General features: G+C 45.4%; 1 protein-coding gene and 2 pseudogenes across 1 annotated transcript; 2 read left to right on the top strand and 1 right to left on the bottom strand.

The window, feature by feature from the left end:
- The first annotated feature begins 188 nt into the window (after positions 1–188).
- Positions 189–5,671, top strand: LOC136449680 (uncharacterized; annotated as a pseudogene).
- A 104-nt stretch (positions 5,672–5,775) lies between these two features.
- Positions 5,776–6,147, top strand: LOC136454404 (G-type lectin S-receptor-like serine/threonine-protein kinase SD2-5). The gene has a single exon (XM_066454843.1). It carries the CDS (start codon positions 5,776–5,778, stop codon positions 6,145–6,147), a length of 372 nt encoding a protein of 123 aa, XP_066310940.1.
- A 1,952-nt stretch (positions 6,148–8,099) lies between these two features.
- LOC136451762 (rust resistance kinase Lr10-like) lies at positions 8,100–11,095 on the bottom strand (annotated as a pseudogene).
- Positions 11,096–15,161: the final 4,066 nt, after the last annotated feature.

Raw genomic sequence — 15,161 nt, 5'->3', positions numbered from 1 at the left:
AGTTTCCAATGGCGTCTTCTAGTTGTCCAGTGTGTTGACAGAGTATGCCTGAACGATTCAACACGCAAACGTTAGACTATATTTGTTTATGCTGTCGCCTTCGAGTTTTCTTTTGCTTCTGCTATGCCACAGGATCCATGCTACAACCCAGAATCCAATCCAAGAAGCTTAATGCAAACAACGCACAACACAAGACAAGATGACAGTGCTGAGTTCTTCCAGGACTCTCCACCTCCTGCCTCTCTTCCTACTCCTACCAATCGGCAGCGCCATCACCTTGAGCATCAGCAACCGATGCTCCTACACAATATGGCCAGCTGCTGTGCCAGGCGGTGGCATGCAGCTCGACCCTGGGGAGTCCTGGACCCTCAACATGCCGGCCAGCACCACTACCGGGCGTGTGTGGCCGCGCACGAATTGCTCATTTGACAGCGCTGGCAACGGGTCGTGCCAGACAGGAGACTGTGGCGGTGTGCTGGCCTGCACAGGCTACGGTCAGCCGCCCTGTACTCTTGCCGAGTTCTCCATCGGAGGAGGTACAGATTTCTTTGACATCTCCCTTGTCGACGGCTTCAACGTGCCAATGGACTTCCTGCCGGTGCAAGAAAACACAGGGGGAGGGCAAGCATGCAGCAGGGGCCCTCGCTGCGTAAGAAACATCACAGCCGAGTGCCCAAGTGATCTGAAGGCACCCGGGGGCTGCAACAGTGCGTGTACAGTGTTCAAACAAGACAAATTCTGCTGCACAGGGAACAACACTAACACTTGTGAACCCACTACCTACTCGGTGTTCTTCGTGCGGGGGTGCCCCGATGCATACAGCTATTCCAGGGATGATGACTCCAGTACTACCTTCACTTGCCCATCGGGCACCAACTACCAGGTCGTCTTCTGTCCCCCAATCGATATTTCAGCTTCGCCTCCAGCTACAAATCATCCTGCACCTAATGTTACTGGGCCAACACGAAGGAATCACTCATCCTTTACAACAAACAGAGTTTTTGGTATTGTTATAGGTTCCATAGGCAGTTTGATTGTACTCATTGTATCCATTGCATTCATCGCCTATAAACTGAGAGCAAGGCAACACTGGGAGATGGAAGAAGGGGTTGAAGAGTTCGGGGAGCTGCCAGGAATGCCAATAAGGTTCACATTTCAGCAGCTACAAGAAGCAACAGACCAATTCAGATACAAGCTTGGGGAAGGAGGATTTGGGTCTATTTTTGAGGGGCAATACAATGAAGAAAAAATTGCGGTTAAACGTTTGGAGCGATCTGGTCAGGGTAAGAGAGAATTTTTAGCGGAGGTTCAGACAATTGGGAGCATTCATCACATCCATCTGGTCAGGCTGATAGGTTTCTGTGCAGAGAAATCACATAGGCTTTTGGTGTATGAGTATATGCCCAAAGGGTCCTTGGACAGGTGGATCTATCACTCACATGAGAATGATGCTCCCTCTCTTGATTGGAAAACTAGACGCCAAGTTATTACTCACATTGCGAAGGGTCTATCTTATCTACATGAGGAGTGCTCCAAGAGGATTGCTCACTTGGATGTCAAACCACAAAATATCCTGTTAGATGAAAACTTCAATGCCAAACTTTCAGATTTTGGACTATGCAAGCTCATTGATAGGGATAAGAGCCAAGTGATCACAAGAATGAGAGGCACACCTGGGTACTATGTTACACGGATACGTCCAGGAAGGCGCATATCGCGTATGCGATACGTATCGGATACGGATACGTGTCCGATACGCCAAGGATACGTATCGGCAGAGTATCCGAATTTTAATTATTTTCGCGAATATCGGATACGTGGGCTGATACGTATCGGCCTTATGGGATACGGCCCGGCCCAAATAACAGCCGCATATCCTCTCCCCGACGCCCTAGCCAGACCGCACTCCCGCACGACCGCGACCCCGCGCGGTGACGGCGCATCCCCTGCTCGCCGCCCGCCGGCCACCGGCGACGAGCCTCCGCCTCCGCTCGCCGGCGACAAGCCTCCGTCCCTGCTCGCCGGTCGCCACTCGCCAGCGACGAGTTTTCGCCCTTGCGACGTGGATCCCCGGCGACGAGCCTCTGCCTCCGCTCGCCGGCGACGAGCCTCTGTCCCTGCTCGCCGGTTGCCAGCGACGAGTTTCTGCCCCTGCGACGTGGATCCCCGGCGACGAGCCTCCGTGAGTTCATCCCCTTCCTCGTTCTCGATCTCCTCTTTTTCTTCCTCTCCCCATTCTCGATCTATTCTATGTCGTGTACAATAAAACTTAATATTGGAGTCCCTTTTGTAAGTAAATCAACTGGATTTCATTGGAAGTGAAACCCTTAGGAGGCTATACTTGCTCCTTGGTCATTGGCACCTTTCTGTCCTTTTAGATTTCCTTGGATTCCGTATAGGAGGCCGCAGACATCCCCTAGTTAGGCTTGAAGATTCAATCTTGCAGTTTTCTTTTGAATTCTTGGTGTCCTTGTAGTTGGGGGACATGGATGAGAGGATCCCACCGCCCCCTTTCTTCCAGTACTCACCATCCGGTGTCCATTCCTCCCCTCATCACCACAATTCCATGATGTATTCTTCCTGGGACAGGGAGAGGTATAGTTAGGACTAAGATGTATCTACATAACATGATCGAACCACCACTTCCTCAGTTCATGCTACATTTCTATTTCTGCAGTCCAGTTAGTGAGTTCTTGTTGCTTGATTGCTTGTACGCAGTAGATGGCGTCTCCAAATATGAGCGGTGCTAGTGCAAGTGCTAGTGGTAGTGTTGGATCTGCAGCCACAAACACAACTGACATCAAGGCTCCACTTTGGGATCATGTAACCATTCTGGAGAAGCCTAGAACTGGTGGGGGAAATGCTATGTGGCGCTGCAAGTACTGTCCAATGCAAAAACTGAGTAGTTACACTAGAGTTGAAGCTCATTTGCTGCAGAAGGGAGGAAAGGGAATAGGTAAATGTCCTAATGTTACATATGAAATGCTTAGTGGAATGAGGAAGGAAATTGAAAGGTGCAAGAATCTGGTGGAAAGATCCAAGTCAAGAACTGTTTCTTTGCCTATTGCTCCTTCCTCAAGCAATACTGCTGACTGCAACAAGAGGAACAAGAGGGGGCCTGTTTCTGCATTGGAAAAAGCTTGGGCATTAGAAGACCGTAAGCACTTGGATGCTTTAATTAGTAGAGCAATTTATTCTGGAGGGGTATCTTTTAATTTTCTGAGAAATCCATATCTTCGAGAAGCCTTTACCTTTGCTTGCAGCCGCAACATGCAAGGTTATGTGATTCCTGGTTACAACAGAGTTAGGGAGGGGCTTCTGAAGCAAGAAAGGAGGCACATAGAGACTTTGTTGGAGAGCACAAAGAGCACATGGGCAGAGAAGGGAGTCACAATCTGCTCTGATGGTTGGTCAGATCCTCAGAGGCGACCAATCATCAATTTTGTTGCTGTTTCTGACAAGGCACCTATGTTCTTGAGGGCTGATAATTGTGAAGGTCAGTACAAATCAAAAGAATACATTGCTGAGAAGTTGAAGGGTATAATTGAAGAAGTAGGTCGACATAATGTAGTACAAATTATTACAGACAATGCTGCAAATTGCAAAGGTGCTGGTCTCATAATAGAATCTGAGTATGATAACATATTTTGGACACCATGTGTTGTGCATACCCTCAATCTTGCGCTGAAAAGTATATGTGAACCTAAAATAGGAAACAACCCCTCTGATGAAGAACTATTTGCTTGGGGGGAACTTGAATTTATGTATGATGTTAAAACTGAGGCTGCTATGATAAAGAATTTCATAATGAATCATGGCATGCGGCTTTCAATGTTCAATGAGTTCAGCCCTTTGAAGTTACTTTCTATTGCTGAAACAAGATTTGCCTCTGTTGTTTGTATGTTGAAGCGATTTGTTGAGGTAAAAACAGCCCTCCAACAAATGGTGATTAGTGACAAATGGAGTGTGTACCGAGAAGTCAGAGATGATTCTCCAACTCCAACAGCCCAAATTGTCAAGGACTTGATACTTAGTGATGTATGGTGGGACAAGGTGGACTACATTCTTAAGATTACTACTCCTATTTATGAAATGATTCGTATGACAGACACCGACACACCATGTCTTCACTTAGTTTATGAGATGTGGGATTCAATGATAGAGAAAGTGAAGAAAGTCATATATCGATATGAGGGCAAGCAAGAAGATGAGGAGTCAAGTCTGTACTCGGTCATTTATGACATATTGATTGCTAGGTGGACAAAAGGAAATAATCCACTTCATTGTATAGCTCATTCACTTAATCCAAGGTACAAATTGCCATTCTGATTTTTTCATTGACTTGAATGGTCAGTACAGATTTTTTTCATTCACTAAAATCATCATTGCCAATTGCAGATATTATAGCAAAAAGTGGATTGAAGAAGGTCCTGGCCGTGAACCACCCCACAAGGATAAAGAGGTATAAAAAATGAGGATGGTTTGCTTCAAGAAGTTCTTTCCCATGCCAGAAGAATTGTCTAAAGTAAAAGAAGAGTACTCAAGGTTCTCTAGTTGTTCAGAAGAATTTAATGATCCTGACTCAATCCATGATAGATGGGCTGTTTCCCCTATGACTTGGTGGACAAATCATGGACAATCTGCTCCCTTATTGATGAGTTTGGCCATGAAATTGCTTAGCCAGCCAGCCTCATCTTCTTGCTGTGAAAGAAACTGGAGCACATATAGCTTTGTCCATAGTGTCAAGAGAAATGCCTTAACTCCAGAGCGTGCTGAAGATTTGGTCTTTGTGCACTCAAATCTGAGGCATCTATCAAGAAGAACTGATGCATAGAAGACAGGAGAGACAAGGATGTGGGATGTAGGAGGGGATTCTTTTGATTCACTTGGTGGTGTTGGCATTCTTGAAGTGGCTGATCTGTCCCTTGATGAACCTGAACTGCAAGCTGTGTCTTTTGGTCTGGATGAGCTGCCGGTTGATATTGTGGATGACAATGAAACAATTGAGGAATAGGAACTTGCTGGCTGCTGCTGCATGCCTGCATGAATGCCTTGCCTTCTATTAATTTTCTAAATTTGAGACTACTATATTTGAGAGTTGATGAGACTGCAGACCTTCTGTGCTGTAATAATAGTACTCTTAGAGTCTTAAGTGATTAATTGCAATGTTTTATTGTTATCACTTATCAATTTTAGAACATGCTGGCTGCTGCTGCATGAACTTGCTGGCTGCTGCATCAATTTCACTATTTCAGAGTTCAGAGTTCAGACAATAGGAACTTGCTGGCTGCTGCTGCATGAACTGTAATGCAAGGTGATGTACTGAACTACTACTGATTAGTGATTACTGAATACTCAAGTAGTCAAGTTTTAATAATAAATTGATTGATAGTTGGTTACTTGGTTTTTCTGTGCAAATTCTGGACTTGGAGTCTTGGAGAACTCGAGAATGGACAATTGAAGAATGGAGATGCTTCCGGAGTTCCGGTCTTTGCTTTGGCTGGTAATTGCTATTGCAAGGTAATTTACTGCTTTCCCTCTTTCGCAATTTTAATATACGCTATTATCTATATTTATTAAAAACAGTAAAACGTATCCGCGTATCGGGTTTCTTAGAAAATTGCCGTATCCGCGTATCCGTATCCTTCCGATACCGATACGCGTATCCGTATCCGTATCCGTATCCGTGCAACTTAGCCTGGGTATTTAGCTCCCGAGTGGTTGACATCCCAAATCACCGAAAAAGCAGATGTCTATAGCTTTGGCATTGTGGTCATGGAAATCATCAGCGGTAGAAAGAACCTTGACACTTCAAAATCCGAAGAGAGCATCCATCTTATTACCTTACTGGAAGAAAAGGTGAAGAGTGATCAGTTAGCAGATTTGATTGACAAGAACAATGCTGACATGCAAGCACACAAGCAAGATGTAATTCAGGTGATGCAGCTAGCAATGTGGTGTTTGCAGATCGATTGCAAAAGAAGGCCTCAAATGTCTGAGGTGGTCAAAGTCCTGGAAGGTAGCATGGATGCAGAAGCCAACATTGATCATAGCTTCGTCGCAACAAGTGCATCAATGTTTGGTATTGCACAAAATATAGGTTCCTCGAGCTCAGCACATGCCTCAGATTTATCTGGACCCAGGTGAAAAGAAATAATTGTGTGTAGTTAGTAGCCTTTATGCTGGAGATATGCATTGCTCGGAAAAGCCATACTTTCTGTATTTTGATTTTCATGTTACTACAATCTGAAGGCCCTACATGTATTGCATTAGTTTTACTTGCAGAATATCAGTGTTGCGAAGATACTTTGGTGCAAACCAGATCAGGAACTCACTATCAATATTATCATTGTTTTGTTTGGTTTCCCAATGTAAAACAAATCTGTTTCAAGTTCTTAAAGTTTCTTAAAATCAATTGCACATTTCAGAATGCTAATATTCACATGATTAACGCAAATTGGGAGTTGAGGGGTTCCCAATCTCCAGACTGCCAAAGTAAGAAAAAAGTATATTTAACCGCATCATTTTGCATAGTCCCTAAAGTTCTTTTCGAAAATCGCTGGCATCATTATGCCAGGCGTATATTAAAAGAGGAGGCACGCAATAGATTATCTACTCGGCTTAGCTTTCTTGCTTTAACCGTGTAATGCTTTGACCAAGATTTATTTTTATTTTTATTTTTTAGAGTGAATGCTTTCAACAAGATATGACACGCATCTTACAAAGCTCACAGTTCAGTAGTGCAGAAGTCGCTGCTCACTCTGGATTGCAGTTTTTGAGATTGAACTCCAATTAGGATCCTTGACCGGGGCTACTTATCCCTAACGAATTACTCGTGCACCACTGCACAAGCAGTTTGTTATGATTATCACCTCGTGGCTCAAGTCATGCAGAGTGAGTAATAAGAGATAATCACCTCAACCAGTGCAGAGAAGGAGAGCGAAGGTGGGGATGGTCGACAGGCCGACAAACAGAACCCTCCAGCGCCGCCGCCGAGGCATAGTGGGGGCTCGTGGGCGAAGCTTTTGAGCATACAGACCAGATCGCCGCAATCGCTGCCGCAGCCGGAGCACCGGCACTGCCGGGACGCATGTGCGGGTGGACTGGCGGAGCCGAGGAGGCAGGGTAATGGTTTCCTCGCCACATTCCGCTGTGGATTGGGTTCCCTAAATAATGAGTGAGCGGCTAGGTGTGTGTGATGCAGGAGAGCTGCGGAGCGGGGCTCGCGCCGTCGAGTGAGGTCAGACCGCCGTGGCGCAGTCGCCGCGGCCGGCGAAACGCCGGGAAGCCTGCTTTTTTTTTTTTTTTTTTTTGAGCTCAAGGGGAATGCGCCTAGCTACAGTTACTACATCTCTGTAATGGGCCGAACCAGGCCCATGGGCCACGGGGTGGCATTTCCTTAGCGCTCTCCGCCACCAGCCCACCACGCGGCGTCGTGCCGCCGTCGTCGTCGCCGAAGCAGACGCAAACCCGCCGCCGTGCGCTTGGTCCGCATCTTTCCGTTGCGCCGTGCGCTGAACCGCACCACCGCTTGCCGCTGACTGTGGCCTCAGAACAACCTAGCAAGCCATACACACCAGACTTAGCCGCCGGTGATATTGCCCAGCGTAATGCCCTTGTCCAATGTCCTTGTCACCGCCTCCCGAATGGCAAACCGGCACGGTGCTTTTCGCCGCCGCCCTCTGCTCCGGTGAGGACCTCCTACAGCAGTTCACAATGCCGTCCAGTTCTTCCTCCTACCTGGAACTGGAACCGAGGAAGGTAAATCCTCTCCTTTGCTTTTCTCAGTTTAGAACAATTGTTGTCAAATTCATGCCAACGCATTCACTCACATTGCAAACTTGTGTAACCTGATTATAGTCCTCATTGTTTAGATATGTGACATTTGGCCTATATCCTAGTTCCTGACCCATGAAAAGGGCAAGGAGAACATTTTACTGAAATGTGAAAATACTAGTAGCACAGTGCACAGATATGGAAAGGTGGAGAGAATCATATCAACACATTTTATTTTTAGGTAATCACAGTCGATGAAATTGAACGCTAAATCCGAACTCAAGTTTGATGCAATGCGTTTCTAATTAATTGTATTTCACGGTGTACACTGACAAGTCTTGCCTTAGGAGGCTAATACACTGGAATGATAAAAATACATGACATACTACTAGTGATAGGCATCAACATGTGTGCAACCATAGCTCCCAAATATATTTACGACATAGGATGGCTTAAAGACGAGACAAACGGCTTAGGTGGTATCTGCAGATTCTGCAACCTTCCAGTTAACATGTTTACCACCTTTGTCATTGATGGCCGGTTCTTGGGATTCCATTGAATGCACCAAAGTGCCACAATGGCCAGCTGCCTCACTATTTCCTTTTCCTCCTCTGTTATTTCCCTGTTCGGTACCACGTCCTGCCCAGTGCTTACTTTGTCATGGATCCACTCTGGGAAGTATACCTCATCTTGGTTATCAATACTTGGATCTGAGTTCCTCTTTCCACTCACCATCTCTAGCACCAGCATGCCAAAACTATAAACGTCTGACTTGTATGATATCCCCCCGAAATTCCGTGAATATATTTCTGGCGCAATATGGCCCATTGTGCCCCTTGCTGCGGTTAATGTAACAATGCTTTGGTCCCTCGCACACTGTTTTGCAAGGCCAAAGTCTGAAATCTTGGGATTAAAGTTGTAGTCCAGTAAGATATTATGAGGCTTGATGTCAAAATGGAGGATGCGCTGGTTGCACCCTTGATGTAGGTACTTCATTCCTCGGGCAATACCTAAAGCAATAGCTAACATTTTGTTTGGTACCAGAAGTCTTTGAGCTGCATTAGAATCAGATGAAAATATGTATTTCTCCAGTGACTCATTTGGCATGAATTCATAAATAAGAGCTCTTCTTGTGCCTTCTGAGCAAAAGCCCAACAGCCGTACAATGTTTGTATGATGGATTCTCCCGATGGTTGCGACTTCATTAATGAATTCATCACCCTCTCTTGTAGAGTTCTCTAACATCTTGACTGCTACTGGAACTCCATTTGGCAACTGGCCTTTGTATACACTTCCAAATCCGCCTTGGCCCAATTTTTCTTTGAACCGTCTCGCTATCTTCTTGACTTCAGCGAAAGTGTACCTTGTAGGTTTTGATGTTCCGTATGTCCGGAGAAACATTTCAACCTTTAAATGTATCTCTTCATTATACTTTGATTTCAGTGAAAGGTAAAGTGCAGTTGCCACCATTAGAGAAAGAACTATAAAACTGGCTACCGATGATGTTGCTGAAAAGCAAAAATAGAAAATAGGAAATCAGCACATTGTGTTCAATAGAATGACACCACTGAGTGTGTAATTGCCAGAAGAGAATGTAAGGATAGCTAGCAATACAGATTTATGCGTGATTGATAGCTTTATTCTTTTTTCGTTCTTTTGATGAAAAGAAATGTTTTCCCCTTTTTTGCAGCAGTACCTGCAACGACTTTGTGACGTGAACCTGCAAATCCAAAGAATAAAATCAGATACCAGTTAAGGTTTACAGTAGTAAACAGAAGGAATCTACTATTTTGAAAGCAGTATGAATCGACACTGTTATATAAGTGAGGTTTAGCTGTGTGAATGTATGTGTACCCCTGGCGTCCCTTGTGGTCTCTGTGTGAACTTTGACCAGTTAGACAAGGTAAAATATTTCCCACTTTGTCTGCTTAAGGGCTCGTTCGTTTCGGTTGAAACCCGGGCAGGAACGATTCCGGTTGCCTAAAGCTTATTCAAATTAGGTAACCAATCCGGCCTGGAATATTTCCTGGGATCCGTTCCCCTTCAAATGAACGTGGCCTAAGTTTGTGAGATTTTGATTGCAATTGAGGACCTTGGAAGGTAGTACTCCTATCAAAGTAATTTTGGCATAATTCTTATAATTTCGAGATGATATCGCAGTTCTATTTTGACATGAGCCAAGTGTAAATTGAAATCTGTGATTTTGAAAGTACATAGTTATGTTTATTTGGAAGCAGTAAATACTTTAAAACAGAGGGGAGCATCTGCAATTCTGTAGAACTCTAGTCAATCAGAAATGATAAAGTACCTTTTTTTCATGCAGAATGGTTGATTCCTTTGAGAGCTGAATGCGCAGGGTTGCCCCCGATTTTCACAGTTGGTGCAAAAGTACGAAATCCTTGTCGGAGACATATACTCTTCGACCCAACTGATTGTGATCTCAGAAGAACTGATCATTGCTTCTGCTGCTTGCTTGAATGTCTTCAGTGTCATATCGAATGGTTGTAACGAGAGTGGTATCGGTACCACTGTATTTGTGAGGACCTTGCAGTACACCGGAAGCAGGGACATTCGTAAAAAATTACGCACCAAATATGTGAAGCGACCTGGTTTGCTAAGGCAAGGGATCGGGCCCGCAATTGAATCAGCAGTATCAGGATTCCCACCAAAATTCTGAGTTTCGTTGCCACAGGCGCCTACATCATTTCCATACCACCAATCAGCAGTACCACTTGGCGTGAATTCCCTTGAACAGTCTACTAGCCTTCCAGGAAAGTAGGCTTATTAGCTTCTGGATCGGGCACTCAGAGAATCTCTGCTCTACTAACGGAATCATCCTCATAAGTCATAATGGAATTCTTGTAATCCAGGGCGGTCACTTTCGATGGCCCAAGAAATGGGTGCTGTAGGATGGTATCTTGGCCAGAGCATGTTAGGTTCATGTATGGTGTGGCACCGCATGAGGGTGACGAATTAGTAGATTGGAGCCGTAGCGGGAACCGGATCTCTGGGCCATCTTTGCTGCACCGGATGGGTGGACAAGAGCTGAAGAAATCTCGATCATCCCAAGCAGTGGCGATGTCGGTGCCATGGTTGAGAAGGCAGAGCAGGAGTGAAGCTATGGTAAGAAATCTACTCATCTCTATCTGGTGAAGCAGATGACAGGTGAACACCGAGGCAAAGGCACTAGTACAATGCTCGGACGCTAGGCAATAGCACTTCAATTATAAACAACTATAGGGCTTGTTTGGTCAGCTTTTGTTAGAGCTGAAACGGTTGTGTGAGTCGTTTGGTAATATAGCTTCCAGTACCAAAAATATTGAAGCGTCCATAATATCCCTGTCTTTTTTATTTATCTTTTATTTTTTCTCAAATTCCCTTTTCTCTTTACTTCCCTTATCCGCTCATGCGGCCCCTGCCACGCGCGTGCACCACACAAAATCTCCGTCCGTCCTACGCGACCCGGCACAGGCCTTTGCTCACGTCTCGGTGTCCCACGCCCTCGCCGTCGCGTCGACATCCGCTCCCAAGCCGGCATCTGCTCCCACGCCGTGATCCGCCACTGCGCCGGACTCCACTCCCGTGCCGGCGTCTGCCCCCGCGCTGGCCCACGCTGGGCTCTGCTAGCGTGACGAGCTCCGCTCCCGCACCGGCAACCCTTCTTCGTGCCGGCATCCGCTCCCACGTCGGGATTCGCCACTGCGCTGGGCTCCGCTCCCGCGCCGGCCACCGCTCGCATGCCGAGCTCTGCCACTGCGGAGAAGGGTTGTCTTCTACCCCTGCGTTAGCCTGGAGTGCAACTTTGCCCATGGCAATGCTAGGACCCACCTGCGTCAGAAGAAGTCGGATGAAGCTACTTTGTTCAGCTTCACCATCTACTTTTTGCATGTGAGAGCGCATATCCCGGAGATTGCGAGGTGAAGCTGTTTCCTAGAAACCGCTTGGTAGAGAAGTGGCAAAAACAGCTTTGCGAAGCTACACCAAAATCTCTGCCCAGACAGGCCCTACGGTTGGTCCGGTGTAAGTGCTGGTATGACTCATCGTTCTTACACGGTAGCTAACCCAGTTAGGCTCGTTAGGACAAATAAAAGTTGCCCGCACAACTATTGCACGTCCCTAACTTAATTAGTTAATTTGTCTTATACTAGAGAATACTTTTAAATAGTTTTGTTTGTTTGTTAATTATAATTTCCCTCTCCCCATATTCGCTGCTGCGTCTATCGGAATAAATTTCATATAGCTATCATCGACCAATTTCTTAAATATCATCATATGCTCTTCTCGTCTTTTTTTTTTTCACACCTACCTATGGCTATGCAATTTCTACTGAGGCCAAATTAAAGTGTCCTTCCATGTTATAATACTGTTGTATATATATAATAGATTAGCAAATATGTTCATACGTTGCAACAGAATACACTCCTTATTCTGAGTCACATGAATAACTTGTAACTCAAAGATTTATGCAATGGTCGTATCATTTGTTTCACTAAGTATTAGAATCAAACTACATACCATCATTAGCCGGACGAGTATGTGTAAAAAAAAGACGAATGGAAGAATCACTTAGCTCTTTAATATTAGAGATAAGTATATTTTTGCACAACGAACTATCACCAAGTTCGCGCCCTGTTCGCTTGGCTGATAAGTGTAAGTGCGATCAAGCCTTATTGTGGGTTTTGGTGTTAATGACCACCTAATTAGAGGACTAATGAGCTTTACTAAGATAACAAGCAGGGAATTCGTTTAAGAGGATGTTATATGGAAAGGAGGAGCCCCCAATTACTTTCATGGATGGCAACACGCTCAAAGAAGGTTTAAATTCCTTTTATGTTTTGAAGTTGAGTATAGGAATGTCATACTATCAAGGGGACACAACATCTGGTTAAAATTATGTGACCAAGTGCTCAAAACTTACTCAAAACATCCTCGCACCTCTGCCAAGACAGTCAACTCAACCTTTCCTATTTTTGTTGTCTTTGTCGCACCTAGAGAGAGGCAGTGCCGCACCCCGGCACTGCCGCACTTAGGTGACCGTTGGGAGGTAGGGGGTATTTATACCTTTCCCTGTCCTCCACAACAGCTCTCTCTTTTTCTCCAATGGTTCAGACCGACAAAAACAGACCAGAGCTCTCTCTCTCTCTTCCTCCATTGGCACACCTTGAGCTCGAAAGTAACTCCATTGATTTCCCCATCAATCCTTGAGAGAAAAGGTGCTAAAACTCGATTAGAGAGCAACTCCACTGATTCCCAATCTCAAAAGAGCATTTCGTTCACGTTTTGGTTGGCGGTTGTGTTTGTTACTCTTGGAGCTTTGCTCCTAGCCGGCTAGAGCGTCGCCCGGTGAGCTTGCCAACCTTGGCTTGTGGTATCCTAAGGGCTCTAAGTTCGATCTACTTGGGTATTCGGATTCCGATTACGCCGGTTGCAAAGTAGATCAAAAAAGCACTTCGAGGACATGTCAATTCCTTAGACGGTCCCTAGTGTCTTGGAGTTCTAAAAAGCAAAATTGTATAGCCCTTTCCACCGCCGAGGCCGAGTATGTTGTAGCCGGTGCATGTTGTGCTCAACTACTTTGGATGAGGCAAACCCTTCGTAATTTGGGATGTCGCTTTACCGAAATACCATTATTGTGTGACAATAAAAGTGCCATAAAGCTTGCAAACAATCCCGTTAGCCACTCAAGAACTAAGCACATAGACGTTCGACATCACTTCTTAAGAGACCACAAAGCCATAGGAGATATCGAAATTCGCCATGTGAGCACCGAAAAACAACTAGCCGATATCTTCACAAAGCCCCTCGACGAGTCAAGGTTTTGTGCTTTGCATAGTGAGCTAAATATACTTGATTCTCGTAACGTGATTTGAATTTTAGCATGCCTCCGTTTGATCAACTAGTATCTAGGCAAAAGAATTTGAAATTTTCATATTGTGCTTCAAAATGAGTTCATAAAAGCGACTTATGAGTCATGATCATGGTCTGTATTGATTAATTATTTCTAGTTATGATTTATAGGTGATATGTGTCCATATCTTATATAGAGAGAGTCATGTAATTTGTAGCTAATTTCCTACTGTTCCGCACTTTGAATCCACAACAGATTTGGCCCAACAGTAAGTCCAATGCGGGGCCCATTTATCTCTCCTTATCCCTAGGCCCGTGGTAACTCTCTCTCCTTCTCCCCGATGCCGCCCAATGTCTGCGCGCTCCCTCCTCTCGCGCCCACGCCGACGCCGTCGCCCCCTACCGTGTGCTGCCACCTCCGACAGTGCTACGCCCGCTGGTGGTCTTCCTCCTCGACGCCAATAATGGCTGCAGCTCCTGGGCGGGCTGTATTCTCTTCTTCCCTCAATCCGTGATTTGGAAGCAAGGTGAAACCCTAACCCATGTCGATCTATGCAATGGAGTTCGATCTTTGTGGAAAATTGGTTTCTAGCGATTGTATGATGAGATTAGAAGCAAGCTTGATGGTTAAATCAAATCAATATAAGGATTCATGGGTGGAGCTCCACTTATGCCTGTGGTAGTGCCACATGCTGAGTGCGGCAGTGCCGTACCCAGTAGCCTGTTGTGGCTATTCTAAGTGTTGTTCCATGGATGAATCCCTATGTTGATTGGATTTATTCACCAGATTTGTTTCTCTTATGCATGCAGTTACTCTACCTATTTTTCTATCAACTCCAAGTTCTGTTAGGTCTATTTCATTTGAAACTATTGTATGATTTAGAAGTACATGTGGAATGGTCTAAATAGTTGAGAAGAAATAGATTGTGGGAAAGGTGAAGCCGTAGGTGCGGCAGTGCCGCTCCTAGGGTGCGGCAGGGCCACACCCCCTGACCAGCAATGGTTCAGGTGGCTTCCCTAGCTCAAGATTTGGATCTTCTCTTTTATCCAAATTACTTCCCATATGTTTTCCTATGCCCCATCGATACAGTCTCTCATTTGGACCTATGTTTGTGCATAGATGGAGCCCGAAGACTGTGGGAAGAGAAAGATGGCGGAGAAGGATCAACCTCACCGTGGTCGTGGTAGGTCAATAATAGCTGGCAGTAGTGGTATTGCACCTCGTGGCCGAGGAGACAGGGGAGGCATGATCAGTACATCGAGGATGAGGAAAGGCTGGAGATGCTTGGATGCACCATTGATGCCATTCTTGACACCCCTCTTCACCTAACTGAGTTTGACAGCAACTACATCAGAGACTTTGATGGTGAGATGTTGATGAGACCTCCAGTTGATACCTGCTAGCATACAGTCACTAATTATTCTAAGAGCTAGAAGTTGGTAGAAGAGGCAAGAGGGATCAATCCCTATGCAGTGTGCAAGGATTTGGCCATCGACTATAGGTTTTGGAATGAGTTTCATTACAACTTCTATGCCAT

The sequence above is a fragment of the Miscanthus floridulus genome, chromosome 5 (assembly GCF_019320115.1).
Source record: "Miscanthus floridulus cultivar M001 chromosome 5, ASM1932011v1, whole genome shotgun sequence".
NCBI classification, from domain to species: domain Eukaryota; kingdom Viridiplantae; phylum Streptophyta; class Magnoliopsida; order Poales; family Poaceae; genus Miscanthus; species Miscanthus floridulus.
Note: the sequence above shows the minus strand (reverse complement) of the source record. Positions and strands in the feature narration are given on the sequence as shown.

Coding starts and splice junctions, on each gene's coding strand:
- LOC136454404 (XM_066454843.1), top strand. CDS start 5,776: ATGGAAATCATCAGCGGTAGAAAGAACCTTGACACTTCAAAATCCGAA.